The 13,028-nt window shown below is 43.2% G+C and overlaps 1 protein-coding gene across 9 annotated transcripts in view; it reads left to right on the forward strand.

Annotated features, from left to right (window-relative positions):
* The window catches only part of Ebf2 (EBF transcription factor 2), a 193,920-nt gene that overhangs the window by 163,664 nt on the left and 17,228 nt on the right, over nt 1–13,028 (forward strand). For all 9 annotated transcript variants that reach the window (XM_055609706.1, XM_055609712.1, XM_055609709.1 and 6 more), the window contains one exon: nt 11,860–11,948. In XM_055609706.1, the coding sequence (XP_055465681.1) occupies nt 11,860–11,948 (89 nt within the window). The remainder of the gene's footprint in view (nt 1–11,859; nt 11,949–13,028) is intronic.

The following is a 13,028-nucleotide window of genomic DNA, read 5'->3' on the forward strand; positions in this document are numbered from 1 at the left end:
AGCTCACAGGGCCGGACTTGTCTCGTGGCCTCTAATAACTACCACCTCTCCCCGCGATGACAGTTTTATTAGTACCTCAGCTTCATAGGTGAGAAACCCTTTGCGCAGACAAATTAAGTCACCTGCCCGTGGTTGCCGAGTAAGTTCCGTCTCAGCTGTCCCATTCCAAGGCTCAGCCCTTAATCACATGTGTTGTAACTTCCAGTACTATGCAACTGGACCTGGGGGCAGAAGGGAGCCCAGAGGACTGCTGCTGGGCAAGCGAAGTGACCAGGATAAGAGGCAGGAGCCTTCACCCAAACTTTAAAAACAGTATTCATTAAGCGTGTGGTGTGCGTGTGGGCAGGGAGTGTGTGGGGTACAAATGCTTGCATGCTATGGTGCGCACGTGGAGGCCTGGAGGGCAATGTTGCAGCGTCAGCTCTCTTCTTTAAGCTTTGTACGGGTTCTAGGGGTCGAGCATGGGAAGCTGAGGCTAGACCCCCCAGCACCCACATGAGAAAGCCAGGCACGATGGTGTGCCGCTGTAATTCCAGTGCCGGGGAGGAAGAGAAAGCGGGACCCCTGGAGTTGAGTGGACCAAATCAGTGAGAACAAGGTTCAGGGGGAGACCCTACCTCCAAAGTCAACCAGCTGATTAATCGGAGGGACAATTAATTGACTAACTAATTAATTAATTGGAGTGACAGTTGAGGAAGACGCTAATGTCAACCTCTGGCCTTCATGTGCATGTACACACATCGGTGCCGGCACACATTTAAAAAAAAAAATGCATATACATGCACGTGAGCTCCGCCTACGTTAAAGGGAGGGTGAAGTCATTTGTGTCCACAAGGGTAATTACGCACGGAGCTAGGAACCCATGGACACCAGGGCCATGGCTAGCATCTGGCAGGAGGAGACGCTGTGGCTGTGATGGGTCCGGAAGACTTCCTCCCTCATTGCTCTTTGACCGGCAGTGGCCTTTTGCGAATCTTCTTGTCTGGAAAACGTGGATGATTTCTGAAACAAACAAACAAACAAACAACTCGGCAGGCAATGCCTTTAGTCTCTAATTTGGATTTGTGTGAGATCACGGTTGTTCAGGAGACAGAGAAGGGATGGTCTGAGAATATGGCCTGGGCAGGTGGTGGGGAGGGGGTCAGCTGGAAGCAGATGGGGGGGGGTGGTCACAGGTGGACAGGGAGCGGAAGGGGGAAGGTCCCAGCTGGTCTCTGTGTATGCAGATGCTTTTCAAGGTGTGCAATTACACTTCAGAGTGACAGTGTTGTTCTAGCTACCGACGACACCAATGAAAGTGGAAGAATTTGTGTCAGCTAACCCTCAGTCCCCCAAGACTTATCTTTTATTTCAGCAGCGGCCCAAAGTGTTGATTAAATACCACTGTTCATTATTTGTGAGAAAGTATCTATCAACAGGAAGAGGTGGCAGAGCTGGGAGGAGAAATGGGCAACCCTACATCGCTCTATGCCCCAACTGCCCCCATAATCATATCCCAGACAGCCTGCTCCCCAAGGCTTCGCTGGAGGTATGGCGTCCCCCCCCTTAGCAAAAATGCACCAGGCAGATGTGAAAACTTGATTTCAAATGTTAATAGCTCATCCATTTTATATTTCGTTTCCCCCCCTCATAGCATTATCACGGGGGGAAAAAAATCCCATCAAAGAAATGAATCTGATTTTCACTTTAAAATATCCAGTTCAGACATCAAAAACCAGCTTGAGTACAATTAATCCCTGTTCAAACTGGAAACCAGTTGGACCAACAGCCCTCTCGGTGGCCTGCACTTTTACAAAATTGCCCATCTCCCCAGCTCCTGTGAGAGGCAGCTGCTTCTTCAGTTCTGTCTACAGAATAAAGACACCCCCCCCCAACCCCTGCCAGATCTGGAGTAGGAAACTGTGACTCCACGAGAGGCCGCCCAGCTCCTTAACGGACAGGAGCTCTCCGCTACAATATTCCGAACGCGCGCATGCACTCATAACTGCTGCCTGCTGGCATTTAGGTTTACGCTTGAAATTTATCTTTAATTTTTACAGTTGTCTCCTTAACCGTGTATATTACTCCCTTCTTCAAACAATCTGTCTTGTGACGTGCGGCTTCTCCTGGAACCAAAGCGTAATTAAATATTAAATTAATATTTCATTTGAAATTAAATATCAAAGGCTTCCATCTAATCTTTCTCTCGTGCGCTTTTGGTTCCCCCGTGTTCTTGCTCCTGTGTCCACAAAGGCAGGTGCCGCCTCTGAGTAATTCCTCCTGGTTTTGTCTTCATTCCTTTTATTTATTTATTTATTTATTTTCAAATTGCTCCCGATACGTGTTGGCTACTTTGACTCAAAAGGACATGAGGGCAGATTTCAGTGTGTCCCCGAAGTTAAGGGCAGCACAACCCAGCAGCTTACAGCTGTGGTGTCTGCGTCCCGATTTCGCAGAGGATGCCACTAATTCAAGTCAATGAGATCCTCGGGATCATAAGTTGCAAGGGGTCTTTGAGGACGGTGAGTCTACCCGTGTGTCTGCAGAGAAATCTCCCAAAGTCTTTCCTGGCCACGTCGAGGGGTGACGTTGTTGTCGCTGGCCGTTGCCGGAATCTAAGGCAGATTCTATGATAGGGTCAGATGCTGTGAAAGGCCTCACCCTTGCAGCCCCTAGCACGCGGAATTAACATAGCTTGAGCCTCCCTAAGCCAAAATTTTAAAATCGGAAGTACTCCAAAAATCCTAAGCGTTCTGAGCATGAACACAACACTGTAAAGTGGAAATTTCCACACCTGGCATCCCATGACAGATCCCCGTCAAAATGCAGGTGTGGTAAAAATGTTGTGTGAGACCTTACCTTCTGTGCTACACGTATACAATACACATGAAATACAGATGAAGTCTAGGATATAGGTAGGGCTCATCTCTATGCTAGCTCAAGCATGAATATGCAAAAATTTCTAAGTAAAATTTCAAAATCCAAAATACTCCCAGCCCCAAGCATTTATGACAAGGGATACTGTATATCTTTCACAGTTGAACGTATTAGGACTTTTGACAGGTTGACAGTGATTAAGAAGTTGGGAATGGGGAGAGCCCAAGTGATAGAAGGCAGACTTCACCAGGATCAACAGGTAGGGTCAAGGGGGCTTGAAGACATGGATACTGTGAAAGAAGGGAGAAAGGAGACGTCCTAAGGTGGCGTGAGGACAGAGGCTTATTCCAGGACCTCTGGAGTCCTCCCAAAGCAGGGATGTTCACCCCTCTTCTGCCCTGTTAACAGGCAGTCACACTCTGGAGCTAAAGCCAAAGGCCAGAGATGCCCAATGACTTCTCTCTCCTTTCTGTGCATTCACGTTACATAGATTCCAGTTGTCTTTGGCTTTGTGTTTTTGGAACAACAACAACAACAAAAGTGAGATTCCTTTCAAGTGTTTTCCTTATTCTTGGAGGGAGTTGAGATTTGGAACTATGGGGCCCACTGATTCTGGGGACTGTCCTCCTCTGTGGACCATAGTGTCTGTGAACATCATATCCAAGGCAAGACTGCTCTTTGCAGATGGGGATGCAGACACACAGCCAAGTGCAGAACTGCTGCCTTTCGTGGCCTTTTGATAGAAATTGATTGGCTACACGTGATACTAGACTCTAAATGAGGATTCACTGTGGAGTGAAACCCATGCCAGTGCTGTGATTCGCCTGCAACTCAGAGTGGCATTCAGATCAGTGACCAATCAGATCCTCCCTCGTCCATCACCCTTTTGTTTTTTCAAATTCTTACAACAACCCCACAGACAACTCCCATCCTGCCACATCTGTGGTTTACACTCTTAGTGGTCAAGGCACGAGTGAGTTCTCTTTTTAAAAGACTTGTTTTTATATTTTAATTGTGTGCATGCGAGTGTCCCTCTGAATATAGGACACATGTATGTAGGTACCCACCAAGAGACCAGGGGAGGATGCCAGACCCCCCAGAGCTAGAATTAAAGGGGGTTGTGAGCTGCCTGGTGTGGGTGCTGGGATCCAAACTCTGGTCCTCTGGGGAAGAACAGGGAGTTGTTTTAACCACTGGGCCGTCTCCCCAGCCCCAGGAATAACTTCCTGTAATGTCAATGTCTTGTTGATTAGGTAGCTCCAGAGCTCTAACAAACAGCTCTTTTTCCATGTTCATCAGCGCTGCTGGACTTTGGGAAAACAGAAGCAGAACATAAGCTGGGGGAATGTCTGGCCTGAGACTTGTACTTCTTCTGAAGACACGAAGTTATAGAAATCATATAGAATATACGTAGCTCATCAATCCTTTGGGAGATGGCATTGAGCACTAGCCATCTGTTTATGAGTAGTTCCCACGTAGATATTTTTAGTTAAATACTATTTACTTAAAAAGTAACCTTTTCATGCATTTCTTAAAGTTTATATCGCATTGTTGGGCCCTGGATATGTGAGGAAATTCATAGATTATATTCACAGTCAAAATGAGAAATGACACTGAAGATCTGGATTCTCAAGAGATATGTTATGAAATCTCAAGGTATTGATGAAAGTTTTTCATGGCTGATCCAAATGGGATTTAGACTCTGTGGCAGTTGAATTGTGTGTTATTAAACTCCTTAAGCAAACCCGAATGATTCCCAGTGGAGGATTAAGACATTCTATGTATAGCAAAGACGGAATTCTCATGTCGCAGTCTTCTCTATTGAATTCCCCCTTGATTAGCTCCTGTAATATTTAACTTCATGCCATGCTGTAATTATTTAATAAAGGGTAAATATAAATTATACTTCGGGAGGGGGGATGTGACCTTTTACCTTAATGTTATATTCTAAAGAAAGACATAGATAAACAGAACCTATAGGTTGAAGCATATTTTTAATTTATTCGATTTTTGTCTTGCCAGCATTTCTCTGCATCCCTGTCAGGCAGAGCGTTGGCAGAACTTCACAGCATCCCACATTCCATGTGGTAGGGGAGGTTGTAAATTTACAGGGATGATGGCAGTTAATGACCTGCTAGGTCCTTCGAGACAGTCTTGGTGCTGGTCTTGGGCACCTCATTAGCTAAATGAGGTTTGCTGGGCTCACCTCGGATCCCCAAAGCCAGAGAACACCCAGGGAGATGGGGAGAGAGAGTGTAAGGGGGGAAGATGGGATTCAGGGTAGAGCCCGGGAAGTTAGTTTGGAACCAAAGTAGACACTGTCAAACTCAGTCTTGCAGTGAGGAAGTCTGAGGTGGTCTGGTGTTTTTTTTTTTTTTTTTTTTTGTAATGGTTTGGTGTCTGTAAATAGCCCGAATGGGTTTGCTTGCATGATTTCTACTTCAGTGGGACTGAGGACCCTGTGTCTGGTGGTTTTTAGCCTGCTGGAGAAAGAATGGGGGACCCGAGTGTAGTAAATTCTATTCAAGGGAAACTGTAGTGTGTGCTAATCAGAGAGAGAGCCACTTCTGTAAGTAGTGGGAAGACTGAGAGAGAAGATGGGTGGTGGGGGATCGTGATGGTGAGATGCCTCACTGCTCTCCTGTAGAAGTGTGAGCTTGCCCCAGGGGCTGCTCCAGAAAGGAGGGTCCGGAAGCCAGCCTTCTCACTCCACCCTTTCACGTGCCTTCCACACGTGACACGTGTACCCGTGTCTGTAACATTTCTGCCAAGTAAGATAGTCTGCATGTTGGATAACAAGCAGCCCACAGCCCACGTGAGAGGAGGCTACCGTTCACTCTGAGGACTGTGCTGTGAGCCTGCTTGCCCTGCAGCACCCAGGCAGCTGTTGTGTCTGCTGGTTGATACCAAATGGTGCCTTTTCCACTGTCAGTGGCTGCGAAGTCAGGTGGCCCAAACAGACTCCACCGCCATCTGGAGTCCTTTCCTTGAAGCTGGGAAGGAAGCGCAGAGGGCAGAAGGAGGGATGCTGCACCTGGCCTGACAGAAAGGTTAAGAGTACAGGTTGGAGTGCTGGAGACGCCAGAACTCAGATCCCGTCTTTGCCAGCTGTCACTGCATTTAGCATGAGGAGAGAGCCTATAGGGTAGCGGTGAAGGTTAAGGGACTCACGGGCGGAGCGGGCTTTGCCTGATGCCCACCTTGTACTGACCCTTCAGTGTATTCTAATAGCGTCGATAGCAGTTGTCATCACTCAGCCACTGACTGTCTGTGAACTAGGTTTCTATAACTGTTGACGTTATAAGGTTAAGTGAAGAAAAAGTTTGCAGAATGATTCCAGTCTATGTATACAGCTAGTTTTACATCTGTTCTGGGCGCAAGTGTATCATACACCTACCCCCAAATGTGCTGGGGGACACTTTTAGAAAGAAGAAAAGAAAAAAGAATGTAGTCTATCAGTTATTTTCCACATTTCCAGGACAAAATACCTGGCAAAATCAACTTACGGAAGGAAGTTTTTTTTTTTTTTTTATGTTTTTTTTTTGAGGGTGCAGTCTGGGAAGGGAGGGAAGATAGAGGGGTGGAAATCCAGTCAGGAGGCAGAGAGAGATGAACACCAGAAGCCAGCTCACTCTAGGGCTCCAGTCCCTGGGGTGCTGCTACCCTCATTTAGGTAGGTTTTCTCTCTTCAGTTAAGCCTTTAAGGAAATACCTTCATTGACATAGCCAGAAGCGTGTCCCCCTAGGTAATCCCAGTTGGCAATCAAGATCAGCTTGTGCACATGCTGCTACTGCCTAGAGCTAAGCTAGTGCTCTTGACATGATGGGAATGTTGTGCCATGTGCTGGTATGGGTAGCATTGCTCTGGAGGGTGTGTGGACGCCAGGCTTGAGATTCTTTTCCTGGAAAGGAATAGTATTAGAAACAGAAGAAGGGCCAGAGAGATGGCTCAGTGGTTAAGACCGTGTACTCCTCTTCCAGAGGACCTGGGCTCAATTCCTAGCAACCATATCAGGTGGCTCACGATCACCTGTAACTAAAACTCTGAAGATCTGTCACCATTGACCTCCCTCAGTGCACACACTCACGTACACACATGTACATATACCATACACACACACAAAACTAAAATGATGATGATGATATGATGATTAAGAAAGAAATAAAAGAAGACCATGGAAAGACTTACAGTCGAAAACATGGCTGGCATGGTAAATGTTCCAATCAAAAGTGTTTAATAGGCTGTTACATATATATCAGTGGTAGAATGTGTGATTAGCGTCAGGGCTGGATTTCTTTCCTAATACCACACACATGCACACACATACAGACATGTTTTATTAAACAAGACATCAAAGCATTACCCGCAGAACACAGATAAGACTAGTATGTATTAATCCACAAAGAACTCAGAAGCCAAAAGGCCACCATCTTAAAGCCAACCAGAATAAAATCGGCAGGAATTTAATATTGTACTAGCTAGAAACTTGAGGAGACCATTTAGAAAATTAAAACAAAAAGAAGGAGAAGTAAAATGGTGGTGAGGTGCTGGCAATCTTAAATGAGTCATACCAAATCTATGGCAAAACATTTAAATTCTTGAGGAAGTGGCTCTCTCGTTCTTGCTCTCTCTCTCTCTCTCTCTTTGGAAGAAAAATTACAGTATTGAGAAAAGAATTCCTTTTTGTTTTGTGTTAATGCTATAGTAACCATAACCCGGTCAATTTCACCAGGTTTTCTTTTCTTTTCTTTTCTTTGTTTTAAACTAGGGCTTTTTCAAAATTGTAATCAGAGACACTATGTGGGCTAGAGGGTTAGCTCAGTGAGCGGATCACCTGCTGTGCAAGCATGAGGGTGTGGGTTCAGATGTCCCATGCCTAGGGAAAAAGCTTGACTTGATAGTGTCTGCCTGTGATCTTCCTGATGGGGAGGTACAGAGCGACCGCTGGAGTTTGCTGGAAGCTGATCCTGCTAATCAATGAGCTCTGGATTTACTGAAAGATCTTGTCTAAAAAAAAAAAAAAAAAAAGGAACATAACAAAAGAAGATACTAAAAATTGTACTCTGATCTCCACCTGCACACACACACACACACACACACACACACACACCCCATCCCCCCCACATGTACATATAACACACACACACATACATGTACACATACCCCATATATATATTATATCACACACATACATATGCCATAACCACCACACACATACACATGTACGCATAACGCACACAGACACACATGTACATGTACCACACACACTTGTATCCCCCTACACACACGCACACACACGCACATATGTACACCACACACAAATCTTAATATGTAATCATATTAATTACTTTGTCACTTTGCCAAAATGCATGAAAGGAGCGAGTTAAGGGAGGAGAGATTTATTTTGACTCATGCACTTGGGGATGTGAGTCCACCATGGCAGGGAAGCTCATCCAAGTGTTGCCAGGAGCGGGAGAAAGCAGGAAGGAAGCAGACATGGATGTCACCTTCATGTCTTTTCCAAGTGACCAGTGTTCTAAACCACGGTCTTACAGTCCTTGCAACTTCCCAAAACAGTGCAACAGCTAAGGACTAGGCGTTCAAATGGGAGAGCCTTTGTAGGCCATTTCACATTAAAGTATTCTCAAGTTGAAAAAAAAAGATGAATTTCTATTAAAAAGAAATGGAAAGCATCAAGTACCTCACAAAAAATAGAAATTGAAATGATAGTAATATAAGGGGGAAAAAACCCATCAACCTCACTGATGAATAGAGAATTATCAGTTGAAAATTTTAAAAAATAATTATAAGTTGAAATAATTGTATGCATAGTGGGCGGGAGTGTGAATTTACCTATTCTTCCAAGAAGTAATTTGATAGTATGTGTGAAGAGCCTTAAATATAAATCATAATTTTTGGTCCAGTAATTCTAATTTTTGGTATTTTCTGACTGAAGTAATTAAAGTTATGCACAAATGATAATTATTGCTTTGGCTTTTATAATAGTGAGAAATTCGGATCACATTAAATGCCCGAATTAGGAAGCCATTTAAATAAATTATAGAGCATATCATGGAAAATATGCAGGAATTTAAAATAATGTTATAAAAGAATACTTAAGCACCAGGGAGAAAGCTTATGGCATGCAGCATTTCTAGGTGGGTTAAAACAGGCCATGTAAGCACGATAAATTACAGTTCTCGGAGTAATTTTAAGTGTGTGTGTTTAAATCTGGAAGGATATAAGCAAAGGTGTTAGCCCTGGGCATTTCATTTTCTGACACCCAAATGGAAATACTTTCATTATTTTTGTATAATAAATGGGAGGAGTACAAGTTTACTATATGAATATTCAGTTGGTACAAAGAAGTAGAAAGTGAAAATACTCCATAGTATTCCATCAATGTAACTTTAAAAAAAGTACACTGTGACTAAATCTTTTATAATTTCTATCAACGTTTTTGGATTATATTCACCTCTCCCCACACTGTTTCCCCAAACTGCTCCCAGATCCTCTCCCTACCTCCCCTCCACCTCTCAACTTCCTGCCCTTTGCTCTTTCAAATAACCCACTGAATTCAACTTGTGTTGTCTCTCTACTCATAGCTGTGGGGCTGTCCCCTGGTGCATGACTGGCCAGCCAGCCACCACACTCTTAAAGGAGCCACCGACTGTCAATAGCTCCTCGGCTAAGTGTGAGGGCTTGTCAAGCCCTTCCCTCTTCCATGCTGGAATGTTGAATAGCTCAATATGCAGGTCTTGGGTAGGAAAACACAGCTCCTGAGACTTTATGGTGCAATTGTCCGTCATGTCAAGAAAACACTGGCTCTTACCATCTTTCTCCTACCTTTTCCTCTATGGTTCATGAGTCTGAAGGCATGCGAAAGAGCTGGCCCATTTGTGGATGAGCCCTTACCCTCTCCAATATGACCAGTACTTCAACCACCATCCACGGCACCAAGAAGCTTCTCTGATGAGGACTGAAAGCTGTACAACCTATGGGTAGAGAGATAAGAATCTAGAGGGCGGTTGGTAGAATGTCAACTTAGCAGAACCATAGTGTCAAAGAGCAGTAGGTTTACTGCAAGGCCAAGAGCTCCCCAACCATGGGCTGTTGGCCAGATTACAACAGCACGCGTGTATTTCCTCCAGTGGACCAGGCCATAAATCCAATCATCAAGTGGTTGGTTATGCTCACATTATTCCTGCCACCACTGTACCCAGTGGCATAGCTCGCCGCGCTGGTAAGTATTACAGTTCACAGGGTTCATAGCTTGTCACGCCTGTTGATTACTTCCTTCCTACACACCCAAACAGACAATAGAGCACCTTCTACTAGGATGAAAGCTAGCCAGCAGGGAGGAAGCATCTGAACTTGATTTCTCCATGATCTGTGACCAACTTATGTGGTGCCTTGAACAATAGGTTTTTCCACGAAGTTCTGGTGAACAACCAAGAGCAAAGGCAATAGCCCATATTGTTTGAAGTATCTAACCCTGGTCATTTCTTAAGTGATTGGTTTATGTGTGATTTTATTCTTTCCTATGTAATTAAAGGGGCTTATAACTTGTTTAAAGAAAAGGTATCATTTGATAGCATAATAGCAGCAGGTGTTTATAAAATAAGTATGGAAATAGGAAAATTTTAAAAATATACTCCCCTGCATTTGCCATTACCTAAAAAGAGTGCAGGAAGTTATTATTTTATGTTTTTTTTCTTTCTTTGGTCATGTATAAGTTTTAAACCATAGAGTTTAAACAAAAGGAAAGGAAAGGGGGAAGGGAGAAAGGGGTGGACTGTAGAGAACTCTTTAAAATAGAAGAAATACCACAATCTATTGGTCCCTTACTCACTGACTTCTCTCATAGTTACCAAGTTAAATGTCTAGTGTGTGTCAGGCTCTGTCATTAGCCATGAGACACAATAGTGCAGTGGTGAGTCAAAATGAACGCTGCTCCCCTGAGCCTTTCAGGGCTGTGGGGGGAGCTCGAACCTCTGAGAAAGCACAAGTAGTCACATATAATTGCAAATTAAGAACGTGTAATCTGATGAGAACAGCGTTCATGAGAATGTGATTGTATGGAAATGGAATGGAAATATGTAATAGAGTGATTAAGAAAATGGGGGTATCACCGGTGGTGGTAGCACACGCTTTTAATCCCAGCACTTGGGAGGCAGAGACAGGTGGAGTTCAAGGCCAGCCTGGTCTACAGAATGATTTCCAGGACAGCCACGGCTACACAGAGAAACCTTATCTTGAAAAATAAACAATAAAAAAAAGAAAAGAAAAGAAGGAAGAAGAAAAAAGAAGGGGGTATTAGAACCATAAATAGATGAGGAGATATACTTGGAAAAGAGAAGGAGAAGAGAGGAAGGAGAGAAAAAAAATGATAACAAAAGTAGTTTATTGCTTTTCTAAGAAACTGGAGTATCATTGGGTTGGGGGTTTGGTAAAGTGGTAGAGTGCTTGTCTGGCATGTACAAGGCTCTGACTTCAATCCCCTGGCACTGAAAAGGAGAGATAAGGGAGAGGGAGAGGAAGGAAAGGGAGGAAGGAGAGATAGAATGAAGAAAAGAGACGAAAGAGAGAAGGAAAGGGAGAAAGGAGAGAAGGAAGGAGAGAGGAAGGAAAGAAGGAAGGAAGGAACTGAAGGGGGGAGGGAAGCTAAAAGTAATTGGTACATGACTGGCTGTGTAACACTGATTACCTGAGGAGGAGCAGAGGATTGCTTAAGGCCAAGATGATGAAACATTGACCTGTTTTTTTTTTTGTTTTGTTTTGTTTTGTTTTTGTTTTTTTTTAATGGTAAATGAAGACTTACTACAAATTCCAAATTTATGTGTGAATTAACCAATGTCAATAACACGATCCCCTAACTGACTTTAGAACCATGAACTGAGTCTTAGAAAATATCAAAACTCTTCTAGTGTCTGTGGAATACTTCATAGAATAATTCCTTTACAGTCCACGTGTATACTCAAAGAAACATTTTTGTCTTTCAGCTTTAAATGAACCCACCATAGACTATGGCTTCCAGAGGCTGCAGAAAGTCATCCCGAGGCACCCAGGAGACCCAGAGAGGCTAGCTAAAGTAAGAAGCACTGGGAATTGTTACGCAAACATCTTTTTGTAGACACTCAGCAAATTTAGACAAATCCAGCCGTTTGAGTCCCATTAAAATTAATTAAGCCTTGAAACTGGCTGTGCTTTAGATAAAAAAATGAACGTTAGGTTTCTGCTAATTTTGAAATATATTATGTTTAATATCTGAGGGAATGTGAAATATGAAAGCTTCGTCTCATAAAACAGATATACTACAAGAATAGCTAGTTTATAATTACTTTTTGCGGGGTTGGGGGGGTGAGACAGGGTTTTTGTGTGTAGCCCTGGCTATCCTAGAACTAGCTCTGTAGACCAGGCTGGCCTTGAACTCACAGAGATCTGCCTGTCTCTGCCTCCTGAATGCGGGGATTACAAAACATTGCCAACTGTATAAAGATGAGTATTTGCAGCATTGCTTGAAAGTGTAAGTGTCATTCCTTTGTGTTTAAGTAGTATTTTATGTAGCCTACTATGTACCTAAGAATTTAATAAAATGTCTTCTCCATATAAAACCCTTATGAAAGAGGTCACTTGTGAATGAATTTGCTCAGAAAATGTCATCTCAAATCTAGCTCATGACATCATCATTCTTTATTTAAAAATAGATCCATCTATTTGTTACCATTTGACTAAAGAGAAACTATTTTTTTATATTTATCTTTGTGCTTCAGGCATGCAGATTATGAAATGACACGGTCTTCATTCTGCATTTGAATAAAAAGCCAAATGCTAGTGGCTTCAACAAGACTCTTTCTTTTTCTCCTGGGAAAACACACAGCACCATTAAGTCAGATAATATCTGGACAGCAGCTTAATAACAATTTTAAAGGCTATAAACAAAACAAAACAAATACAACAACAAAAAATCCCCACCCAAAAAAAATCAAAACAAAACAAGAAAGCAGGGAACAGAAAAGGGAAAAGGAGAGGAGAGGGAAGAGCAATTGCTATTTTTTTCCAGTTAAAATGAACAAGGAGAAATATTATTGAATATTTATTAGAATAAAAGCTTGAGTGGGGATTGCCAAGAGAATTTCAGGATTCTGTCAACTCCTTGGCAAGCAGCTAA

The sequence above is a fragment of the Psammomys obesus genome, unplaced genomic scaffold (assembly GCF_907164565.1).
Source record: "Psammomys obesus unplaced genomic scaffold, mPsaObe1.curated_primary_1811, whole genome shotgun sequence".
Lineage (NCBI taxonomy): Eukaryota > Metazoa > Chordata > Mammalia > Rodentia > Muridae > Psammomys > Psammomys obesus.